Source organism: Bufo gargarizans, chromosome 5 (assembly GCF_014858855.1).
Source record: "Bufo gargarizans isolate SCDJY-AF-19 chromosome 5, ASM1485885v1, whole genome shotgun sequence".
Taxonomy (NCBI): domain Eukaryota; kingdom Metazoa; phylum Chordata; class Amphibia; order Anura; family Bufonidae; genus Bufo; species Bufo gargarizans.
In genome coordinates, this window is record NC_058084.1 from 384025995 (window position 1) to 384051862 (window position 25868).

Here is a 25868-nt window from a genome sequence, read left to right on the forward strand (position 1 = left end):
TTTACACAAGTGCGCCCCTCTTCAGGCATTTGTTTGTAGAACAGATTGGCTGCTGTGGCACCGCGCGACCTAGTCGCCGGTGCTTCCCCCAACGGCTCGTTACCATCCGTCTTGCAAGGGGGGAGAGGGCTGCCTTGTGTAACGAAGAACTGCTCGCGGTGAAATGGAGAGACAAGAGTGACGTTTACATGCTCTCCTCCATTCACGCAGACACGACAATCCAAATTGAACGAGCAACTGGAGTCATTGAAAATCCCCTCTTGGTCCACGACTATAATTTGCTCATGGGAGGGGTGGACTTCAATGACCATATGTTGGCTCCCTATTTACTTTCCCGCAGAACCAGACGCTGGTATAAGAAGGTGTCTGTATATTTAATTCAATTGGCTCTGTATAATAGTTTTGTTCTCTACCGTAAGGCTGGGAGAACAAGATCCTTCCTCAAATTATAGGAAGAGATCATCGAGAACCTCCTGTATCCAGGAGGTTCCGTGGGCCCAACCACCAGTGTAGTGAGCCGTCTACACGAGCTACATTTCCCCAATGTCGTTGCTGGTACCTCAAACCAACCGCCACCCCGAAAAAATATTGTGTCTGTAGCAGGAGTGGAATAAGGCGTGACGCGCGCTATTTCTGTCCTGACCACCCTGCCCTATGCTTAGGGGAGTGTTTCCGGAAGTACCCCACACACACACACACACACACACACACACACACAATTAGAATAGGGATTGATTGACACAGGACAGGCACACAGGGCTCTTAGGGCCATTTCACTCACAGCTGCTGGAAACCTCTCCTTTCACCTAGCACAAAGTGCATAATGTACTTCGCCACATCTCTGGGCAATTTGCGCTTTGCACATTGTCCCATGGGGAAGGAGAGGTTTGTCCTATAAAAGGTAAAAAAATAAATAAAAATAAAATAAAATCACCAGTAAGCAAAAAAGTTAATGTTCTGTTCAAATGTTATATAAAGTTTAATGTTAATAAATTTATTGCGTTGCGGCCTGTTTTTTTTTTTACCTTCTAGGTGGACCAACCGATGAACCAGCTGCAGAACTGATGTGCATTCTGACAGAAGCATTGCGCTGCTGTCAGATTACACAAAAGTCGGTGTATGCGGCGCTGCAAGACGAGATTTCTCCTCTGCAGTAAAAAAAGATATGTTTGCCGAGGCATATGAGCCGAGGAGGAGGCGGTGTTCATGTGCTTTGGCAAACACTTTGCATATATAAAAAAATAAATAAAAAAATCCCGGCAATGATTTATTCATCCACATCGATTGATGTCACAAAGACACCCCAAGGTATTTGCTGAGGGGCATATTGAGTCCATGAAAGATTGAACTTTTTGTCCCAAGTTAGCGGAAAGGGAGACTTTGTGAGAAAAAACAAACAAACAAACAAAAAAAAAAGAAAAACTATTTCCACTAACATGTGCCAAAAAAATAATAAAATAATAATAATAATAATAATAATAATCTTCTATGAACTCGCCATGCCCCTCATGGAATACCTTGGGGCGTCTTCTTTCCAAAATGGGGTCACATGTGGGGTATTTATACTGCCCTGGCATTTTAGGGGCCCTAAAGCGTGAGAAGAAGTCTGGAATCCAAATGTCTAAAAATGCCCTCCTAAAAGGAATTTGGGCCCCTTTGCCCACCTAGACTGCAAAAAAGTGTCACACATATGGTATCGCCGTACTCAGGAGAAGTTGGGCAATGTGTTTTGGGGTGTCATGTTACATATACCCATGCTGGGAGAGAGAAATATCTCTAAAATGACAACTTTGTATAAAAAAAAAAAATATGGGAAAAGTTGACTTTTAGAGAGATATTTCTCTCACCCAGCATGGGTATATGTAAAATGACACCCCAAAACACATTGCCCTACTTCTTCTGAGTACGGCGATACCACATGTGTGACACTTTTTTGCAGCCTAGGTGGGCAAAGGTGCCCAAATTCTAAAGAGCACCTTTAGGATTTCACAGGGCATTTTTTACACATTTGGATTTCAAACTACTTCTCACTCATTAGGGCCCCTAAAATGCCAGGGCAGTATAAATACCCCACAAGTGACCCCATTTTGGAAAGACGACACCCCAAGGTATTTCGTGATGGGCATAGTGAGTTCATGGAAGTTTTTATTTTTTCCTCACAAGTTAGTGGAATATGAGACTTTGGAACAAAAAAATAAAATAAAAAATAAATCATCATTTTCCGCTAACTTGTGACAAAAAATAAAAACTTCCATTCACTCACTATGCCCATCAGCAAATACCTTAGGGTGTCTACTTTTGGGGTCATTTGTGGGGTGTTTCTACTGTCTGGGCATTGTAGAACCTCAGGAAACATGACAGGTGCTCAGAAAGTCAGAGCTGCTTCAAAATGCGGAAATTCACATTTTTGTACCATAGTTTGTAAACGCTATAACTTTTGCGCAAACCAATATATATACACTTATTGCATTTTTTTTTTTTATCAGACATGTAGAATAAATTTAGAGAAAAAATTATATAGAAATGTAGTTTTATTTGAAAAATGTTTACAACAGAAAAAATGTCATTTTTTTGCAAAAAAACAAAACAAAAAAAATAAACAGTAAATTTCGATTAATAACAAAAAAGTAAAAATGTCAGCAGCAATGAAATACCACCAAATGAAAGCTCTATTAGTGAGAAGAAAAGGAGGTAAAATTAATTTGGGTGGCAAGTTGTATGACAGAGCAATAAACCGTGAAAGTAGTGTAGTGCAGAATTGTAAAAAGTGGTCTGGTCATTTAGGGGGTTTAAGCTAGGGGAGCTGAGGTGGTTAAATTATCCCCCTTCCCAATCTTACATATAAAATTTACAAACAAAAAATAAACATACTACATATCGCCACGCCCGAAAAAGTGTGAACTATTAAAAATATAAAAAAATATTTCCTATGCGAAGAACGCCATAACAAAAAAAAATTTAAAATCACAACTGGCCAATTCACCATTTTTTATAAAATATGGAATACACACAGCTTTTTGGGCGTTTTATTTTTTTCAAGTGTTAACGAATGGTATTGAGTATCGCAATACTTTTTTATGGTACAACAAAATCTATTCAAAGGTTTGGTATCGCGACAACCTTACTCGCCTTACATAAGGTGCACCAGTTCATAAATTTGATGCAGGCACAAAAAGCGAAGCCAAACTTAAAACAGACACAAAAACAACCTTAAAATGATAAGTGACCCCCAGAATGTTCAAAAGCTTTGCTAAGTTATTGAAAAAGGAAATAAAATAAATACAGTATTTAGACCCTTTACTAAGTACTTAGTTGAAGCATCTTTGGCAGTGATTACAGCCTCCAGTCTTCTTGGATATGATGCCACAGGGTTTGCACACCTGAATTTGGGGATATTCTGCCGTTCTTCTCAAGCTCTTTTAGTTAGGGTGGGGACACTGTTGGTGGACAGCCATTTTCAGTTCTTTCCTAATTTGTTTGATTGGGTTCAAGTCTAGGCCACTCAAGGACATTCACAGAGCTTTCCCCAAGCCCCTCCTTTGTTGTCTTGGCTGTGTGCTTAGAATCATTGTCTTGTTGGAAGGTAAACCTTTGGCCCAGTCTGAGGTCAATAGCACACTGCATCAAGAATATCTCTGTACTTTGCTCCATTCAGTTTTCTCTCAACCCTCACCAGTCTGACTGTCCCAGCCGCTAAAAAACACCCCCACCGCATGATGCTGCCACCACTATGCTTCAATGTAGGTATGGTGTTGGGCACTCCTTGGTTTCTCCCAATCATGACGCTAAGAATTGAGGCCAAAAAATTCAATCCTTGTTTTATCAGACCAAAGAATCTTCTGAGAGTCCTTTAATTGCTTTTTTACTTCTCCCATCTGCACATATGATTTTGGAAGCTCAGCCAGAGTGACCATTGGGTTCTTAGTCACCTCTCTTACCAAAGGCCCTTTTATTCTCTGATTACTAAAGGTACATTTACACACACACACAGATCCACAAACAGACAGCAAAACATTGCAGGCAGCGTTTGGGTGTCCGCCTCCAGAGCGGAATGGTTACTGATCGGAGGCAAACTGATGCATTCTGAGCGGATCCTTTTCCATTCAGAATGCATTAGGGCAAAACTGATTTGTTTTGGACCGCTTGTGAGAGCCCACAACGGATTATGCACCTATCTAACCCTACCTTCCTAGCTGATGTAATGGCTCGAAGGAAAGCAGTTTGAACAATAGGATCTTACTGGTAACTCCTGAAGAGGCACAAATGTTGCCGCCATAAAAACAGACACTATATTAAGATCACAGGGAGGTGTACAGATTAGCATTGGATTACAAACCAAAAGGAGCACTCAGTACTAGCTAGGAATGGGTTCCAGAGGTGAGACCCAGACCTATATTCAGAATGGGAACCCCAAAATGAAGACGAGCACATTGCATTAGAGTTCTGAAAATAGCTGTGCGAGTGCATTCAGCTATCTTCGGAAGTCCTATAGAGGTGAATTTAGAGTGCACTGCGCATGCAAAGCCTAGCGGCATTTTATGTAACTTTCATAGCTGTGAATGGAGGGAGGCTATGCTTGTGCAGTGTGCTCTCCTTCATTTTGGGACTGGCACCTATCTGATATTGGTGGTTGGTGGCATACCCTAGAGCGATATGCCACCAATGTCCGAGATGGGAATACCCCTTTAAAGAGGACCCATCCACATCACTTATTTCAATAGACTTAAGAGAATGATATTGTTTTTTTGTCTGGAGGACGTCCAGGGCTAGACTTGGCTATAGTCTATTGTCTCGCTCTAAATCTTCAGGAGGTACGGGATTGCCAAATTTCCTCACATATTACAGAGCGGCAATTATGAACTGTGTTCTAGATATACATCACAACCGCTCCTCTAAATTATGGGTTGATATTGAACATGAACTGGCTCCCCACCTAGCTACTGGTATATTTTAGCTCTCTCCTACTTCCTTGGATTCACTGCCTGACTCGCATTCCCCGATGCTCCTTTACTCCTTAGCTAATCTTATACACGCTCCTGGTCCCCTTACAGTTCTTACAGGTAACCCAAGCTTACCTATCGGCCTTAACCAACTTTCGATACTACAGTCCCGAGGTGGCCCCACTATTCGATTGAAAGACATTTGCACTCAGTCTTGTCTGCTCCCCTTAGAAGACATCTCTCATATTATACTATAGACACCTGGGCGCTGGCTCATTTATTTTCAGTTACGAAGCTACGTTAAACTCCCTGATGCCTGGATTGCAGTTCTGCCCACCCTTAACGGAGTTTGAAAAGCTGTGTACGGCTAGCTCTGCACCCGGACACGCAATATCTCTTATTTATGCCATGTTGAATTCTGGGGAGGCAGAGGGCTCTTCCATAGGTTCTCACAGAACTAAACCTAAATTTATGTCAGACTGAGAATCAGAACTGGGCTCCACCTTCTCGGTAGACCAATGGTCTCGATCTCTTATCTTTACACACAAATAGTCTGTGTCCTGTAATTTACAGGAGCTCAACTATAAAATCCTCACCAGATGGTATAGGATCCCAGTTCGATTACATCAGTTCTACCCCTCGGTAACAGATGTCTGCTGGAGGTGTCTTGCAGCAACGGGTACAATGACGCATATCTGGTGGGATTGCCCGGGAGTGGCTCCCCTGTGGCGGGATGTTTTTGCTTTATACAACCACTTATACAAAACCGCTATTACTCCAGATCCTTCTCTAGCTCTCCTATACATATTCCCAGGTCGGATCTCTCAGGTTAAGAAGGGAGCCTTACGGTTATTTTAGCCATGAGGCAGATAATTCCCCGTCAATGGCGATCAACAGAGAGTCTTTTAAGAGTAACCTGGTCCAATTCTAAGGATGCTCTAGTTCATATGGAGGAATTGGGTGCCTCTGAGCGGGACGCTACTTCGGCATTCTAGGGAACCTGGGACCCATGGAACCAATTCCGCATCTCTACCTCTTTCTCAGGTTGGTTGTCCACTGGCACCATTCCTGCTAGTTGCTCTTAATGTGCTGACTATGATATATTAAGTCCATCCCTTAATTCTCCCCTTCCCTTACCTCATGTACATGTTGTGTCTTTACTTGTCTCTGTATTGTATTGTTCTATCCCCCCTGTCAGTGTAATTGTTTGGCCAATTAATGGAGGGTATGTGCCCTATCTATACCCCCTTGACTGGTTCCAACAGTCTATTTTCTGTAGTGTCATATTTGATATGGTTACTGTGTACTTTAGTACTTTAAAGACCCATCTGTAGCCGATAATTGGACCTTACATATGTCCTTGTACTTGATATGCTTTGTTGTATCTTATACTTTTATTGCCTTAATAAAACAAAGATTGAACCATAAAGAGGACCCATCACCATGAAATGCAATGCAATCTGAAAGCACCATGTTATAGAGCAGGAGGAGCTGAGCAGATTGATAGATAGTTTTGTGGGAAAAGATTCAGTAAAAACTATAACGTATACATTTATATGTTTGCTTTTTTCACTTCCTGTGAACAGCTATCGGTACAGGGAGGAGATGTTACCAGTGACTGAAAGCTATTTCTTATCTGAATGCTGATGACTCCTCCCTTCTGTACTGATAGCTGTTCATAGGAGGTAGAAAAAGCAGAGATATAATTGTATAAATTACAGGTTTTACTAAATCTTATTCCACAAAAACTTACATCAATCTGCTTCACTCCTACTCTGTAACATGGTGCTTTCAGATTGTACTGCTTTTTGTGGCGACAGGTCCTAACTTTTCAAGAAACTTTGCAATAATCAATAGCACAGTGTATAAATGATAAATGGCAATTCGATCATTTGTATTTGGCATTTTCTTTTAGCAGTTTTCCCTCTGCAGGCTCTGTCTCTAGTTTACAGTTCTCCAAGATCTGGTGGGTGGAAAACACTCCCATCCACTGCACACAAAGTAGAGGAGAATCTGCTTCATAACTTTCTCACACTCACTCAGAAGCAGCCACAAGATCATAGAGTTCATTACGGGGCGTACGGACCTGCATGGATGTGAATTTAGCAGTGGGAACAGAAAAAAAAAAAAGGGAGGAGATCGAAACTTGCTATGCAGTCTCTCTTGCCGTGTCTAATTGCATGTGTGTGGGGGGGGAATGGGGGGGAGGGAAAGAGACAACAGAGATAACAGGAGAACTAGACATTTCTCTCTGATACAATATATTACAAGAATCCTTAGGGTGCCTGTACTATTGATTTATGCACAGTTTTGCGAAAGGTTAATAACCATTTAATTTCTTGTTCAAACCTTCCTAAAAGGAATTAGAATTCAAGCACTGACTGAATCTCAGTGCAACAAATAATGTCAATAGGTTTACCAGCATATTTATAAAAGGCTCTCCAAATACTAAATTACATTTCAGAAGTCAGCTGCTTCCTGCAAGCTAACAGGATAGAAATTACTTGCTTAGAAAGGCCTTCCTTACTTAAAATCTGCCACTCAAGAGCCAAGCTGTACACCTGTACGCTATGTTTGCATGTCTATGCGAGGGGCTGGAAAAACTGATGTCATTGAATGAGCGATCAGACAACAGCTATCGAAGAGGGAGGTATATGGCATTACTATAACATTACTCATTGTCATATTGGTATAAAGTGTAAACTATTATATGAAAACAAAGTATAAAAAGTACAACTAAATAATTGCTTAAGATAACTGTAAAAATAAAGTAGTGTCACCACCAAGTATAGTTCATCTGATTACCTGTCTTGTACATCTTTCATAAGATGTTGCATGTCAACCTCTTGTTTTCTTAGGGTTCCAAAAGAAGACTGACTTTCTATTTTTTCAGTCCCACCAATATTTCCTTGAACGGCGACAAAATCAGCATCAACAGTACCCTGTATTACATCATCACATTTTTCTTCATATTTCACAAACTCCGATTCCACCACGACTAAAAGAGAAAACAGGAAGAAAGTAAGTTAGGTGTGAAAGGATACAGGCGAAAAAAGAAAGCTCACTACTGCCTACATGGCTTACTCGTGGAGGGTGCAGTCTAATCCATAAACTGTTTAGTATACAATATGTGATGTTCTGCTTATGACTTGGGGAGGGGGGGGGGGGGTGGCTGTCTTTTCGAGGTGGCCTGAAGAAAATAATTACTATATGACATTTAATCTGGTACAGGTTCCAAATTATGCTATATGTCGCCTTCTGTCAGAGGTATATATAGGGAGTATTTTTATTGCTGTATACGTCCTGTGTTGTAAGGGCATTTTACATGCTTAATTGGTTCTTTCTCCTTTAATTATTATATCACCTTCTATATTCCTTGTAATGATATTCTTTGTAATGTAGCGAGTTAGAGATAGTTAGATAGCATAAACAAAGACCCCCATTGTGCAGAGAAGGTTGCATTCCTGGGTGATTATCTCAGAGACATGAGTTCTGCACAATGGACATCCTTAGGAGGGGATGAAAGGTATAAACCTTTGTGCACAAAGACAAATAGGATGTTGCAGGTCACCATCTCTCTCTCGTATCACCATGGGGTGTCAGTCATGTGCTACGACATGGCAACAGGTGCTCGGCTCATTGCCCCGCAGGCCAGTAATTGTTAATTACTTCTACGATTCTGTATGTGATTTGTCTGTTTTATATTTATTCACTTAGCCTGTGCAAGCTTATTTATTCTCAAATCATTTGAATCCACATTAAAGGGGTTGTCCAGGTTCAGCTCTGAACCTGGACAGCCCTCCATTTTCACCCCAGCAGCCCCCCTGACATGAGCATCGGAGCAGTTCATGCTCCGATGCTCTCCTTTGCCCTGCGCTAAATCGCGCAGGGCAAAGGCATTTTTCAGAGTTCCGGTGACGTACCGGGCTCTCCATGGGGCTGACAGGAACCCCGGTGACGTCACCGGCACTGATGGGCGGGATTTAGCGCTGCCCTAGCCAGTAAAACGGCTAGGGCAGAGCTAAAGCCCGCCCCTCAGAGCCGGTGACGTCACCGAACACACTGCTGGGTGGAAGTTACCGCCCGGCAGTGTGTTATTGAAAACACAAGAGCCTGTGCCCTGCGCGATCTAGCGCAGGGCACTGGGGCTGCCGGGGTGAAAATAACGGTATGTCCGGGTTCAGCTCTGAACCCGGACAACCCCTTTAAAACATGGATGGTGTAGTGAACTACTGAACGCTATTCGATACTTAAAAAAAAAAATTATATATATATATATATATATATATATATATATATATATATATATATATATAATTGTAATTTTTTTTTTATTAACCTAAAGGTTGTATTACACCTGTCGATTTTTCGGAAGATCATCGTTAACAGGCGTTTATATGAACACACGTTCACGATCATCTGGCAGTGTTATACTGCCGCTGATTGCCCAATGAATGAGCAATTGTGAGTTTTAAGCACTCTTAAAAATCAGCGCTTGCTGGCGGCAGATCATGCTGTCTAATTACGATCTGCCGCCACCAAACCACTAGACAGCATGGGGACGAACGATGGCATAGCGATCACTGCTATTACATGCGGAGGAGATCACTGCTAGCAAGCGATTACCGGGAGGGAGCACTTCCCTCCCAAGAATCGCTTGCTCAATCGGCCTGTGTAATATAGGTGTAAGTCTACACTCTGAGGTTATAAGGCTCTTCAAGTTGTGGTAGATGGCTAAAATAACTATATATGGATCAATATAACTAATGTTTATGGGCCTGTTGTTTTTTTGTTAGACATTGAAACTTTAAAACCAATAAAAAATATATATATGTTACGTACCACTAATAACCATATATACAGCTGCTGAAACCTAGAAATAATGATGTGCAGCTGTTCTGCAGACCTACCTCTCACCTAGGTACTGATAATCAACGTAAATGCATACAGAAGAAAACACAAGTACTTGCGCTAAAAATGAAACTGACAGTCCACCCTGGGTAGTGCCGCTCGCGCCATACATTTCAATGTTGCGGGCCGCTATGGTGTATTGTCAAGACCAAAAATAAGGCTAGCACATATACCTCCTGCTGTTTTCTGTATTCCAGATGGTGCTTTTAATAACAGGTTCCTTTGCGTAAAGTGTGAAGATGTAGTTTCTGATCATTTGAATTCCATTTTGTATCGGTTCATTTAAATTTTATTTTAAGACCTGTGACTACAAGTACAACGGAGTAAGGCTTTGTCTACGTATTTTCTCAAGGTTGTTTTGGGATTTTCACTCGTTACGGACCTAGGAACTGGACGCTCTAAGGTCTGAGGTGAAAACAGATGAACAGCACATACACAGGGACAATTATGGAGCACATGCACTGGCTACGTTACACTAGAGAATGGAGATTTAGTTTAATCGGTATAAAGCTGTAACCCTTAAGGAAAGAAGTCAGAAGCTCAACCTACGGGGGGACATCTCGTGTAGGGACCTAATCGGTGTTTTCCCGATCGAGACAGACTGCTTTTGCTGAAAGGGCTTCCCAGCTGATGGCGCTGTAGAGGATGTTAAAGGGCTTCTGTCACCCCACTAAACTGTTTACTTATAATCCCTATACTGCGATTTATGCCTACATAATCTAATTAATCATTTTGGTTCAGTAGATTGTGTTAAAAACATGCTTTTAAAATATGCAAATTACCTGTCTACCAGCAAGTAGGGCAGCTACTTGCTGGTAGCAGCCGCATCCTCCGATCCTAAAGACGCCCCCTCCGCATGTTGATTGACAGGGCCAGTGAACGGGATCGTCCTCTGCTGGCCCTGTCTGCTATCAAGATCTCGCGCCTGCGCCGTAACGGTATTCATTCGGCGCAGGCGCACTGAGAGGCGGCCGCTCCATCCTCAATGCGCCTGCGCCGATGACGTCACATCTACACCGGCGCAGGCGCATTGAGGATGGAGCTGCCGAGCAAGGTCCGCCTCTCAATGCGCCTGCGCCGATTGAAGACAGGTACGGCGCAGGCGCGAGATTTTGAATGCAAACAGGGCCAGCAGAGGACGATCCCGTTCCCTGGCCCTTTCAATCAACATGAGCAGGGGGCATCTTTAGGATCGGAGGATGCGGCTGCTACCAGCAAGTAGCCGTCCTACTTGCTGGTAGCAAGGCAATTTGAATATTTTAAAAGCACGTTTTTAACACAATCTACTGAACCAAAATGATTACCGGTAATTAGATTATGTAGGCATAAATCGCAGTATAGGGATTATAAGTAAACAAAACAAAAAGTTTAGTGGGGAGACAGAAGCCTTTTAACTCAATCAGTGATGTACGTAGCTTCATCCTTGATATAGTCAGGACTCCCGATGAAGTGTTGATGCAATTGTGTATTATGTTCTTTATCCTTTGTATATAGATAAGTGCAAAAGAAGGACATTAAATCACTATATGTATATACTACTTATTATATTTGATAAAATCATATTATAAACTAGGGATCGACCATTATTGATTTGTTAGAGCCGATACCGATAACCTGTGAACTTTCAGGCCGATAGCTTATACCGATATTCTGTGCATTTTCATTTTTGAGAAAAAAAAAATAAAATTGGGTTACAGCGTTCACCAATTAGATTTTTTTTATATTTTAAGTTTGGACTTTTTGGACGTGGCAATGTGATATGTTTATTTATTTATGGTTTATATATTTTATATGTAAAATTGGGAAAGGAGGTGATTTATACTTAATATTTTGGTGGTTTTTTTTTTTACTTTTTATTTAATAACTATTTTCCCCCTTAGGGGCAAGAACCCGGGATCTTTTAATCCTGTGTCCTATTCACCTTTATAGAGCTCTATTAGGGTGAATAGGACTTCACAGTCTCCCTGCTGCCCTGTGCATAGTACACAGCAGCAGGGAGCTTACCATGGCAGCCAGGGCTTCAGTAGCGTCCTGGCTGCCATGGTAACCAATCGGAGCCCCGCGATTACACTGCTGGGGCTCCAATCAGAAGCTGCCACTGCCACCAATGAAGAGGGGACCCTGTGGCCACTGCCACCAATTATATACTGGGGGGGGTGGAGGGGCGCACTGCGCCACCAATTTTTTTAATACTGGGGGGTGGGGGGGCGCACTGCGCCACTAATGTTTTTGATACTGGGGAGAGCGCACTGCGCCATCAATGATGATTAACATTTAATACAGGAGGCTGGTGTGTCGGTGCAGAATCACATAGCCGGCACCCTGCCTCTTACAGGGAGCTGCAATCAGCGGCAGCAGTTAACCCCTCAACTGCGGCACCTGAGGGGGGTTAACTGCCGCTGATCGCAGCTTCCTGTCATATAGGATGGCACCGCCTCCTGTATTTGTATTAGACGTTAATTATCATTGGTGTTCTGTGATAATGCTGGACGCATTATCGGCAAGGTTAGATGCCGATAACTTTGAAAATCATGAATATCGGCCGATAAAATCAGTAACTCCGATATAATTGGTCGATAAACCTTGCTTTGAAATGTAGCTGTTGTTCAGTTAAGAGTCTCTTTTTAAAGAGTATCCGAACCTGAAGTCTTGCTCTTATCAGCAAAACAGTGAAGTCACTGCAGCTACCAGTAGTGGAGCAGAACAAATCTAATTTCAACACGTTCCAGGGCAAAGGATGCTTCTTCATCAGGGATCTCACCAAGGAGGACGATCTGCCTCCAAAACATGTTGTATACGCAGCTCTACCCAGGTAGGACTGCAAGCATTGTATACTTACCTTTGGATCTTTTTGGACTTCTCTCTGAGGCCGTTCTCCCCAGAACATAGAGCCAGTTGTCCTGCAGTTTCATTTTTAGTACAAGTTTTCTTTAGTATCCATAAAAAGTCAGTTCCGATTTGAAATCTAACAAAAAGAATAGTTTTGTGTCGCTGGCATTAACATCTTACATGTTCGTTTTTTATTACAATCTCATCACTGCATTTATACGGCAATGGGAGCATGCAGCGATCGAGCACGCAATTGTCATGAAGGAAGCGTTCCTTCCTGATTAGTGGAGGTGAAGAGATGCATTTACATGCAGCCATCACCCCCACTCTATAGGGATGAGCGATAGCTACTGCCTTTGCTTGTCCCCATACAGAATCATTGTTTCTGGGCAGCAGATCCCTGTTCATGACACCCGATTAGGGCTGAAATGATTCATCGATGTAATCGAGGCAAATAAATCCAATTTGTTTAAATCACGTGACCACGGAGCGCGAGTGAAGAAAAGCCTCTCACTCACTGCTCTGTGGCCTCCCGTCCGCACAGCGCTGCCAGGTCCAGGGCCTTACGTGCTGTCAGTGTTCAGCGGACTCCATGTCCGCTCACTGCAGTGCCAGGAAAGGCAAGTATAAAGTTAAGAGGTGGTGGGCGGGGGCACCTGTGATTTGAAGGGGTTGATGGCGCTGGGGACATGGATGATCATGGCAATGGCATGGAGGGTCTCATGGCGCTGGGGGAGTGGGGAACGGCACGTGACATAGATGGCATAGAAAGGCTCATGGCGCTTGGTAGGAGTCTGGGACACATGGCATGGAGGGGCTGATCTGATGAAACTAAGGGAGTGGGGGACATGGTGGATGGCATGTAGGCACTGGTGGATAGGGACATGGCAATGGATGGCATGGAGGCAATGGGGGAAGGGGACACAATGGATGGCAACATGGCATGGAGGGGCAGATGGCACTGGAGTAGTGGGGGGACATGGTATGGAGGGGCTGATCTGATCGCACTGGGGGACATAGTTGATGGGATGGAGGCATTTGGAGAGGGGGACACAATGAATGGCAACATGGCATGGAGGGGCAGATGGCACGGGACATGGATGGCATAGAAGGGCTGATGGCGCTGGGTGGGAGTCTGGGAAACATGGCATGGAGGGGCTGATATGATAGCACTGGGGAGTGGCAGATGATGGCATGGAGGCACTGGGGGAGGGGGACACAATGGATGGCAACATGACATGAAGGGGCAGATAGCACTGGGGGAGTGGGGGACATCACATGGCAATGGATGGCATGGATGCACTGGGGGAGTGGGGGACATGGCAATGGCTGGCATGGGGTCTGGCTGATTGCAGCAAGGGAAAGGCTGATGGTGGCAGCCTGGGGGTCTGATGATGGTGGCATTGGCATGGTGGTCCGATTGCGGGCTTGCGGCATGGGAGGACCGATTTGAGGGCAAGGCTGACTAACTTGGGGGAGGTCTTATCTGTGGCTGAGATGTGATAGTCTGATTTGGGGGGTGTAGTTTGATCTGATGATCTGTGTTCTGATGAAAAACATTTTGAGATATATATATTTTGTTTTTATAAAGCAATCCATTATTTTAAGAAGGTTTTTCTTATTAGAGTACTTGATTAATCGTAAAAGTAAATCGATAAAATACTAAAATAATCGTTTACTGCCGCCCTACACCCGATGAATGAACATTTTGCCAATTCAACGGATTATCTGCGGCACCTTTACACGGGTTGATAATCTGGAACAAGTGTTTATACGAACGCAAACGTCCCGAGTCATGGACAGTGTAAACCCACCTTCAGATTACGGACCCCAAAGAGCTACCCAAGTGTAGTTCTTGGAAGCATGCACAAAATATAACCTGGAGGAGATCTCTGCATGTACCACCAGTGATCAGCAGATTGGGAAGGAACGCTTCCTTATTGATAATCTGCTGCTCTGTCGTCCCGTGTAAAGGGAGTTTTAGAGCTTCACTAACATCTACGTTCTTATCAGGCTGCAGATAACCTGCAGTGTCCTATTTCATACATGTAATCAGATTGACCTGAAGGATGTCACTTGCACATGATTATCGTAATGACAGCACAAAGGTTCTCCAACTGTGTCGTATAGTAACTTCATCTGATAGTGACAAAGTCCACATAGCATGTCAAGTCTCCTGATGTTGTAAAGGGATTTGGATGACCCATACCTGGTTTTACAGGTTCTTCTTCAGTCAGCACATCGCCCAGCAGACATGCGCATGATGAAAACTCGTACTTGGGCTTGTGCCAGAACCAGAATTGCTTCTTCTTTACCACCATGGCAAGGAGCTGGGCCTTATCTGAGTCATTTAAACTGGAGACAGGTATCAATTCACCGCCAGCATCAATGTCTCTCAGGAAAATCTTAGCAGCTTTGGCAAACATCTTAGATAATGCAGTGACCTAAAACACAAACAGACAGTATACACAGTGATCCCTCAGGATACAGTATGTTCAGCTTACAGTGGGTTCTTTGGTGATAGTACATTGAAACTAGACTCAACACAATACCTCAGACTGATCCAACCACTTAACATGGCCATTTCTAGGGTAATATCTGTATTTTGTGCCTAGTATCTCCTCTTTACAGTACAGTGCGGTACTACATGTCCTGTGCCGCCCTCTATCTGCTCCATGTTATTTTTCTGGCACACTGTGTACTATACAGGACTCTGAAGAAGCTTCTGTCCTCATCATAGAAAGTTTGCAGGGTGAGATACATTGGCCCCTCGTTCACTTATAACTGGACAGTATTAGTAAATCTGCTCCATTGTAATATCCATTAGATTTATCAGTATTTCTAGGGAAGAATTTTGCACGGAGGTCCATTATGAACCAGTCGAGTTCTATAGGCGTTGTGTGTCACTGCTCTATTCCTGATGGATCTGTAGTACAGTAATGAGCTTAAGGCTGGGTTCACACCTGAGCGTATTCGATAAGCGCCTTTTACAGACGTTTTTAAGGCGTATTTTGGGGCGTTTTTGTATTTTGGAAACGCGCGTAGTACGCACGTTTGTGTGATTGACCGCAGAGGCATACAATGAAAAACTGCCATGAACGCGCGACAATACGCCCCAAAGAAGCTCCTGTACTTCTTGGGGCGTAGGGCGTTTTACAGAGTGTTCTACGCGCTGTAAAACGCTCAGGTGAGAACCATGCCCATAGGGAAACATTGTTTTTTGCCTGTTGAGCGGTTTACAGCACATAGGAACGCACTGTAAAACGCTCAGGTGTGAACCCAGCCTAAAGAGGTTTGCAAGGATTTCAACATTGATGGAATAACTGAAGGGTCTTAATATCAGACCAAGAGGGTCTAGCTTTTGGCACCCCCCACCAGTCAACTGTTTCACGGGGCTGTGGTGCTGGTGTGGCCCCTTCACTGTTTGCACTGCCCAGTATATCTACATGATAGGGCTGTAACGATACCAACATTTTGATACCGGAAAAAAAGAATTGCGATATATCCTATTTTGGGGGGGGAACAAGGTGACAAAAAAATAAAATAAATGGAGAATCGTGCGGTTTAGATTTTTATTTTTTTCTGTTAACAAGATTTTTTTTATATTTTAATAATTTGGACTTTTTGGACGTGGCGATATGTAATATGTTTATTTATATTTTATATGTAAAATTGGGCGATTTATACTTAGAGGACCTTTCACTACAATAAAAAAAATCTAAACTAAGCATACAGACATGGAGCGCGGCGCCCAGGGATCTCCCTGCACTTACTGTTATGCCTGGGCGCCGCTCCGTTCTCCCAGTAGAACGTTCAGCTCATAGCCTGGGAGAAAAAAAAAAACAACTCTCAGGCTATGAGCTGAGCGCTGCGATTGGCCAGTGCTACAGCATGGTAGAAGGAGACAGCGGCAGGCTCCACCCAGTTGAGCCAAACATATGAAGATACCGGAGCGGTGCCCAGGGATAATAGTAAGTGCAGGGAGATCCCTGGGATCTCCTTGTCTGTATACCTAGTTTAGATTTTTTATTGTAGTGAAAGGTCCTCTTTAATATTTTGTTTATTTCCTTTATTTTTTTTACTTTTTTGGGGATCTTTTAATCCCTTGTCCTATTCACCCTAACAGAGCTCTATCGGGGTGAATAGGATTTCACACTCCCTCTGCTGCCCTGGGCTTTGTGCACACAGCAGCCGGGAGCTTACCATGACAGCCAGGGCTTCAGTAGCGTCCTGGCTGCCATGGTAACCAATCGGAGCCCGCAATTACACTGCTGGGGCTCCAATCGTAAGCTACCACTGCCACCAATGACTTTAAAACTGGGGGTCCAGAAGAAGATACAAGCGGCACTTCTGCTATCAGCGATGCGGTGCGCGTGTCCCGGAGAAGATCCACAGATAATTGTATAGAAAGGACCAGCACTCGCTCTAGTTGTAATTTCAAGTAAATTTAATGGTCACATACATGTGGTAAGTGACGCGTTTCGGCTGCTGAGAGCCTTTGTCAAACATGTTTGACAAAGGCTCTCAGCACCCGAAACGCGTCACTTACATGTATGTGACCATTAAATTTACTTGAAATTACAATTAGAGCGAGTGCTGGTCCTTTCTATACATTTAAAACGGGGGGGGGGGGGGGGGGGGCACAATGCGCCACCATTGTTTTTAATACTGGTGCGGCAGGGGTTAACTGCCACGGATCGCACCTCAGAGGAGGGGTGCCGGGTATGTGATTCTGCCGCTGCACCCGCCACCTGTATTTGTATGAAACGTTAGCTTTCTTCATTGGTGGCGCAGTGGCCACAGCCCTTCCCCTCCTCCTCCCCTCTCCCTTGTCATTGGTGGCAGCAGCAGCACAGGGAGGGGGCGATAGGTGATCATTATCAGATCGGCAGTGACGTCACAATCATCAGTCACATGGTGCAGCATTGTCCCATACAAGTGATGGAGGCCGCGGTCCTCTACAGCAGCGGTCCCCAACCGCCGGGCCGCGGCCCAGGACCGGGCCCTGGGAGATATGTTGCCGGGCCGCAGAGGAGAGAGGAGCGCAGGCGCATGTGCGGCCGACGCGTACATGTTGCCAACATCAGTGGAGACGGAGGGAGGGACGGAGAGAGGGAATCCCTCCCTCCCATGACGCGGCCGCTGCAGAGCCCAATACAATGAGCGGGCTCTGAGGCGCCGCACCACTGCCACCAATGAATATGTCTCTAATATTAAAGTAGGAGGAGGGACAGGGGAGGGTTTACCGCTGCACCGTCTCAGCTAGTGTGCTCGGCGAACGGCAGCAGCGGCACCCTCCTCCTCCTCCTGAGTCTTGTGTTCTCAGACCAGTCCCCAGCCATTAGTGATCTGGAAAGCGCAGGTAACCACACACTGTCCCACAGATGGGGTCACCTATTATTAATCTGAGGTACATGGTGCTATTACATTAGTACCCCCATGTACCTCAGATTAAAAGTATGTGGCCCCCAAGCACATCATCAAATAATGGGCAACATTGGGTTAACCATTAATATGAGGCACATGCAGGTCCAAATTGATAAAACAATGTGCCTCATATTAACAGCATGTACCTGATGCCATTAACCCCATGTTGTCCATTATGTCAAGCGGGGTACTTGACGCGGTTGCTATTAATATGTGGCACATGGTTTCATCAATTTAGACTCCATGTGCCTCACATTAATAGCCAGTAACCTTATCATACTGTAGTACCTAACACCAGCCTACACATTAACCCCATGCTGCTCAATGTCCATTATGTCAGGAAGCACTTGCTGGTGTTACTATTAATATGAGGCACAAGGCTTTATCAATTTAGACTTCTATTTGCTTCACATTAATAGCAAGTGACCCCAACAAGTACCTCCTCACATAATGGGCAATTGATACTTTGCAAAAAGTAAAAATTAAAAAATACTCACACGTTAACCCCATGCAACATCTTAATATCTTAATATGCACCTTGTGTTTTGTCGTGCGTGTGGATCAGTCAGCGCCGACCAGCACCCCCATAAACCCCGCCCACCCCCTAAGCCCCGCCCCAGACCTCCCCCCCACGCCACCCGGTCCCTGGAAAAATTGTCTTACATGAAACTGGTCCTTGGTGCAAAAAAGGTTGGGGACCACTGCTCTACAGAGTGCCAGATTTGATATGGATGACCTATCCCGAGGATAAGCTAAAAATATCAGACACTCAAAAAACACCTTTAACCCCCCCCCCCCCCCCCCCCCCCATGGAAGTCTGGGCTTTAAAAACTGCACCAATGGCAGACATTTAACCCCTCAGATGCTGTTCATTGTTTCTATGGAAAGAATCTAAACTACCCAGCTTTACCTGCAGGACCAAAGCATACTTTGAAAGAAGACGAGGCGATTTAAACAAACAAAACGGTCTCCTGCCTCAGTCACGCGATTGGAGCCGAGTCACGTGACCGCAAGCTATACCACGTGGGACGCCGATCTCGAGTGCAGAACATATCACATAACAGAGGAGAATCTCTCGGGTCGGGTGAGTAGCTGTACTACAGGTGGGACACCCCTGTAGCACGCAAAATCCAGTCTCTTGTGAGTGGAGACAACCAAATACCTTACAAACTAATAACATTATGTCGATATACCTCACGATATACAGCGGAATTAAAAAAGGGCGATATCGCTGTTTCCTAGTTACCGCGGTATTTTGTGACGTCACATGAAGTGGTCATGTGCGCTGACCGCTTCAAAAACTGCATCCGCGGCCGCCCGCCCCTACATCATTACACACCAATAGCCTCCCGCAGCGGCTGACTAGGCTCCTCCGCGCTTGCTCCCACGGTGCAGTCTCGCCCACCGACGTCTAACGTCGGAATCAGATGACGCCTGTGCTGAGCAGCGCAGTAGCAGCGAGCAAGTGGCGGGAAAGTCAGTCAGAAGTTGAACTTTATCACAGCTGCCGGACGGGCAGCTATTAAAGGTGTTATGTCTCTGCCCCAATTATATGTCTTCTGTCCGACCTTGGCCTACTCAGTCGTCAGTCCTTCATGCCTGCCTGCAATGCAACTAGCTGCATGCTCCGCACTGCACATTGAAATAGCAGCCAGCAGGCAGGGAAGGAGCCATCGAGTCCCTCCCCCATGACCAACAAGAAGGCATTAATGTATGGTGGAGGCAGGCAGGTCACACAGGTGGCTGCTGCCCCCACTGTAATGTCTCCTTTTGTGGCTGCTGCCCCCACTGTAATGTCTCCTTTTGTGGCTGCTGCCCCGGCGAACACTGCCATACAGTGTGACAATTAATGTCTCCAAGTTGTGGCTGCCTGGCCGCTGCCCCAAGCCAATGACTCCTTGTGGCCCCCATTATCCCCACATCAAGTCTAACGTCCCCTCGTGGCTGCCCCCATACAGTCTAACGTCCCCTCGTGGCTGCCCCCATACAGTCTAACGTCCCCTCGTGGCTGCCCCCATACAGTCTAACGTCCCCTCGTGGCTGCCCCCATACAGTCTAACGTCCCCTCGTGGCTGCCCCCATACAGTCTAACGTCCCCTCGTGGCTGCCCCCATACAGTCTAACGTCCCCTCGTGGCTGCCCCCATACAGTCTAACGTCCCCTCGTGGCTGCCCCCATACAGTCTAACGTCCCCTCGTGGCTGCCCCCATACAGTCTAACGTCCCCTCGTGGCTGCCCCCATACAGTCTAACGTCCCCTCGTGGTTTTTTTCTTTTAAATGGGTATTTATCGCGATATATAATCATTATCGCAATAAATTTCTTAATATCATTACCGTCTGAACTTATAGAGAAAAATACCCATTGGGAACACCTCAAAGTGTCACATTCGACAATTTTTCATTTGCTCATCACTCAATGGCATACAAAACCATGTCTGATATTTTATATTTACGTTTTATGTGTTTTTTTTTAATGATATTTGATACTTATTTTTTTTTAAATAAATGCCATTAGCTTAACCTAACCTATATGTATGAAATACAGATGGTGAGTGCCTGCTATTCAGTCATATAGAGAAATAAAAATAAAAAAAAGTTAGGCCTCTTTCACACATACGATACGGATTGGCTCAGGGTGCGTTCAGTGAAATTCGCACCATTTCGCAAGCAAGTTCAGTCAGTTTTGTCTGTGATTGCGTTCAGTGTTTGAAAAAAAAAAAATATAAAAAAAGCCGAAGGTTTACAAACATCTCCTAGCAACCATCAATGAAAAACGCATAGCACCCGGACCATGTGCTTTTCACGCAATGCAAAACTGCTGCAAACCTGTGCGCTCATGTACACAGACGCATTGAAATGAATGGGTCCGGATTCAGTGCGGGTGCAATGCGTTCACGTCACGCATCGCACCCGCGCAAGAAAACTCGCTCGTGTGAAAGGGGCCTTATGGCTCCGGGAAGGCTGGGAGTTAGGCTACTTTCACATCTGTGTTTTTAATTCCACTATTGAGAACCGGCATAGGACCTCAATAGCGGATAAAAACACTTCAGTTTTGGCCCCATTCATTGTCAATGGAGACAAAACTGAACTGAACGAAAAAGAATGCATTCCGTTCCGTTTGTTTGCGTCCCCATCGCGGACAGAATAACGCTGCAAGAAGCGTTTTTTCTGTCCGCGATGTGGTGAAGGGCAAGACGGATCCGTCCTGACACACAATGTAAGTCAATGGGGACGGATCCGTCATGGCTCTATAAGACATTAGGCTGAGTTCACACGGGCGAGATTTCCGCGCGGGTGCAATGCAGTAGGTGAACGCATTGCACCTGCACTGAATCCTGACCCATTCATTTCAATGGGGCTGTGCACATGAGCATTGTTTTTCATGCATCACTTCTGCAATGCTTTAAAATCGCAGCATGTTCTATATTCTGCGTTTTTAACGCAGCCCTGGCTCCATAGAAGTGAATGGGGCTGCGTTAATAACGCATTGCATCTGCAAGCAAGTGCGGATGCAATGCGTTTTTCACTGATGGTTGCTAGGAGATGTTGTTTGTAAACATTCAGTTTTTTATCACGCGTGTGAAAAATGCATCAAAACGCATTGCATCCGCGTGGAAAAAACTGAACAACTAAACGCAATTGCAGCCAAAACTGACTGAACTTGCTTGCAAAATGGTGCGAGTTTAACTGAACGCACCCTGAACGCATCCGGACCAAATCTGTCACGCTCGTGTGAACTCAGCCTAATACAACCGGATCCGTTCATGACGGATGCAGGAGGTTGTATTATGGTAACTGAAGCGATTTTGCAGATCCATGACGGATCTGCAGAAAACTCTAGTGTGAAAGTAGCCTAAAACACAATAATGGAAAATTGCCGGGGGGCTGAAAGATTTAGGCCACTTTCCTCTCTCAAAATACTGTCTGTTATAGTCCCCTTGTGGGACTATTAAGTGGTAAAAAAAAAACATTAAATAGATTTTAAAAAAATTCCATAAATAAATTTTTTTTTATTGAAAATATGCTTTTCAATGAAAAAAATAAAATGCCAAAAAATAAAATAAAAAATCTCCTCCATATGTTTGGTTTTGCCACATCCGTAACGTCCTGGACTACATAAATTATCCCCTACGGTGGACACCATAAAAAAAATCAAATAAAATAAAAACACTGAATTGCTAATTTATTCTTGCTTGCCACCAAAAAAACATAACAAGCAATCAAAAAGCGCCATTTACTCCAAAATGATACCAATGAACTAGGGGTGCACCGAAATTTCGGCCACCGAAAATATCGGCCAAAAATGCACCTAATCCATTTCTGCAGATATTTGTACATATCGGCCGAAAATAGCGGGGAGGGACTGGGAGGAGGAGCTGGGGGCCGGTGCGTTCACGGTGCTCCGGCCCCCAGCTCCAGTAGTTATAAAATGTGTACAATTAATAAGCATTCTATTCATGAGGCCCCCTCTGCAGTAGAACATTCAATACAGCCACATCCTACTCACAGGGCTGTTATCTTAATGCTGGCCGGCCGGGCAGACGAGCGGCAGCGTCACGACTGACGTCACATGCCTGCGCCGCCTCCTTCATTCAGAAAGTAGGCCGGGCACATGACGTCAGTTGTGACGCTGCCGCTCCTCTGCCCGGCCGGCCAGCATTAAGATAACAGCCCTGTGAGTAGGATGTGGCTGTATTGAATGTTCTACTGCAGAGGGGGCCTCATGAATAGAATGCTTATTAATTGTACACATTTTATAACTACTGGAGCTGGGGGCCGGAGCACAGTGAACGCACCGGCCCCCAGCTCCTCCTCCCAGTCCCTCCCCGCTATTTTCTATTAATTGCACACATTTTATAATAACTAGTCTGTACTGGAGCGGCAATGGGGGGGGGGGGGGGGGTTCTGTGGATGGCACTGTTATGGGGTGGGTGGGGGTCTGTGGATGGCACTGTTATGGGGTGGGTGGGGGTTCTGTGGATGGCACTGTTATGGGGTGGGTGGGGGTCTGTGGATGGCACTGTTATGGGGTGGGTGGGGGTCTGTGGATGGCACTGTTATGGGGTGGGTGGGGGTCTGTGGATGGCACTGTTATGGGGTGGGTGGGGGTCTGTGGATGGCACTGTTATGGGGTGGGTGGGGGTCTGTGGATGGCACTGTTATGGGGTGGGTGGGGGTCTGTGGATGGCACTGTTATGGGGTGGGTGGGGGTCTGTGGATGGCACTGTTATGGGGTGGGTGGGGGTCTGTGGATGGCACTGTTATGGGGTGGGTGGGGGTCTGTGGATGGCACTGTTATGGGGTGGGTGGGGGTCTGTGGATGGCACTGTTATGGGGTGGGTGGGTAATATGATTTATTAAATTCATGAAACAGAATTATTAATAAAATCATAAAAAAAAAAAAAAAAAGTATTTTAAAAGTATTTGGGCAAAAAGGCAGTTTCGGTTTCGGTCAAGGGGTATCCTGAATTTTCGGTTTCGGACCAGAATTTTCATTTCGGTGCACCCCTACAATGAACAATACAAATCGCCCCACAAAAATCAAGCCCTCACACAACTCCGTAGAAATAAACATAAAAAAAGTTATGGGTCTTGGGAAGCGGCAATGCAAAAATAATATGGCTAAAGTCAGTTTTAGCCAAGTTAGATTTAGCCAAGTTGGTTTGACGGTAGCAGTTTATCCGTCAGTAAGCAGCTTAACAAAAGTCGCACATCTTTACGAAAAAGTTGCACGTTTTTATGAATAAGTCGCATGTTCTGTTAAAAAGTCTCATAAGATAAGCATGGTCCTCACTGGAGTGAAATTGAGACTTTTTTGTGACTTTTTAAATAGTCCCAATAGTAAATCTGTCCAGAGATTCATTTACATAAAAAATCACGCCCACTTTCAGAAAACTGGCGAGCATAGTGCAGAGCAGAAAAAGTCGCAAATTTGTGCGCAGTTTTAGCGTTTGGGACTTTTTCACTCCATTATTCTGACCTGAGCTAATGATAAATCTGGCCCTATGTGTTTGGTATCACTGTAATCGTACTGACCAGAGAATAAAGATATTATGTTATTTATACCGAAAAATGAACGCTGTAAAATTTATAATGTAAAAACGCAGTGGCAGTATTGCTGTTTCCCCCCCCCCCATCTCCCTTCCAGAAAGTTCATAAAAGTTAAAGTAATCAGAAAGTTATGTGTACCCCAAAATGGCGCCATTAAAAACTATAACTTGTCCCGCAAAAAACAAGCCCTCATAAAAGCTATATAGATGGAAAAATTAAATAAAGTTATGGCTCTTGGAACGAGACGATGAAAAAAAGAAAAGGAAGACAAAAAAAAAAAAAAAAAAAAAAAAAAAAAAGCTTGGTCAGTATGGCCCAAAACAGGCGGGTCACCAAGGGGTCAAAGGGAGTGCGACTTCATTTTCACCAATTAAACCATTAGTAATGGGAAGTCCCTGAGTTTTGCTGATGGGAGCAAGAACACAGCGCGCAGGGAAGGATGGCTTTCAAACCAAAACCACTGGACACTTTGGAGCCGTTATCCAAAGGACTAAAAATGCTTTTTCAGGCGATTCACAGTGAAATGATAAAAAGGGACATCTGGCCTGTATGTGCAACGATCTGCTGGCCACATCCAATGGGTTAATTGGTGAACATTAGGGAATAGACCCTTTTTTATTGGTTTATCTTTTTTGTTGGGGGGCGCCATCTATTCTGTCATAACGACGCATGGCAGACCAGACACGCTCGTAGGGACCATCCAGGTGGACTATTGGGGAAGCACGATTTGGCCAAGAACCCACGGCCGGCGGTGCAGAAACCGCCTGCCATTTATCAATGGGAGTGCACATAGCCGTTCACAAAGCCACGTTTTTATCTGCGCTAACCACCCCACGAAAGGATGCGTCTTATCTCGGTGCAGTCACGACCACAAACCCATAAAGTAACAGGACACGGTTTCCACGCTGCTGCTGCTTCTTAGCGCAGAATCTGCACCAAATCATTGTTCAAAAACCTCCATGTGAACAGCCCCATAAGCCACCATAGTATTTCACACCCATGCCATGAAATTGCTGAGGTCCATAACATTTAACCTGGTGCAGCCAAACCCATCTCATCAAATCAGTCACATGTCTTAAGATTTAAAATGAAAAAATATCACTTTCTGTGGAGAAATGTAATGTTAACAAGTGTGCTTCCGGCCGCTGTGCCCCTCTGCTCTGGAATCCCAATCAACCCTATCTTGTCTTTTCAAAAATGGAAACCCCCTTTAAGTCACAGGTGACTGGCGAGCTCAGCAATTCCCGCTGAAGATATTGTGGCTGCAGGGAAAGAAGTCATAGGAGCCCGTGATACAACTCACCCGCCGCCTGCACCGAGCCGGCCCGGGAGTCGTGAGGCAGCAGTAGTCACCGCTCTGCTCTCCCCACACTCCCAGCGCCGCTTCCCCTTTAGCGCCCCTGAGCTACGGCTTTCTGATTGGCTGAGGCGTGCGCTGAGCTGCTCTGCCATTGGTTACAAGGCCTGTCAATCTAGGCGGGACGGCCGCGGCGTTCTCAGTGTTGTCATGTTTCGTGCCAGAAACGCGTGTAAACAACCAGAAGTCACGAAGGTGAAACCCAACCTGACGGAGCGAAACGGATTATGTTCTAGACAAGTGTCCCTCTATTTGACCTTGGGAATTATTGTATAAATGTACTAAATTGCTCCTTACTAAACTATCTGTATGGTTTCTACCTGTATATTAGGCCATAACTTCATTATAATCC

The 25868-nt window shown here is 44.8% G+C and overlaps 1 protein-coding gene across 1 annotated transcript in view; it reads right to left on the reverse strand.

Annotated features, from left to right (window-relative positions):
- Positions 1 to 25542, reverse strand: part of GSDME (gasdermin E) — a 124193-nt gene extending 98651 nt beyond the window's left edge. The window contains exons 1-3 of the mRNA XM_044292690.1: positions 25463 to 25542; positions 14890 to 15124; positions 7746 to 7938 (exon numbers count right to left, since the gene is read on the reverse strand). Of these exons, the coding sequence (XP_044148625.1) occupies positions 7746 to 7938; positions 14890 to 15106 (410 nt within the window). The 5' untranslated portion in view covers positions 15107 to 15124; positions 25463 to 25542. The remainder of the gene's footprint in view (positions 1 to 7745; positions 7939 to 14889; positions 15125 to 25462) is intronic.
- Between the last annotated feature and the right edge of the window lie 326 nt (positions 25543 to 25868).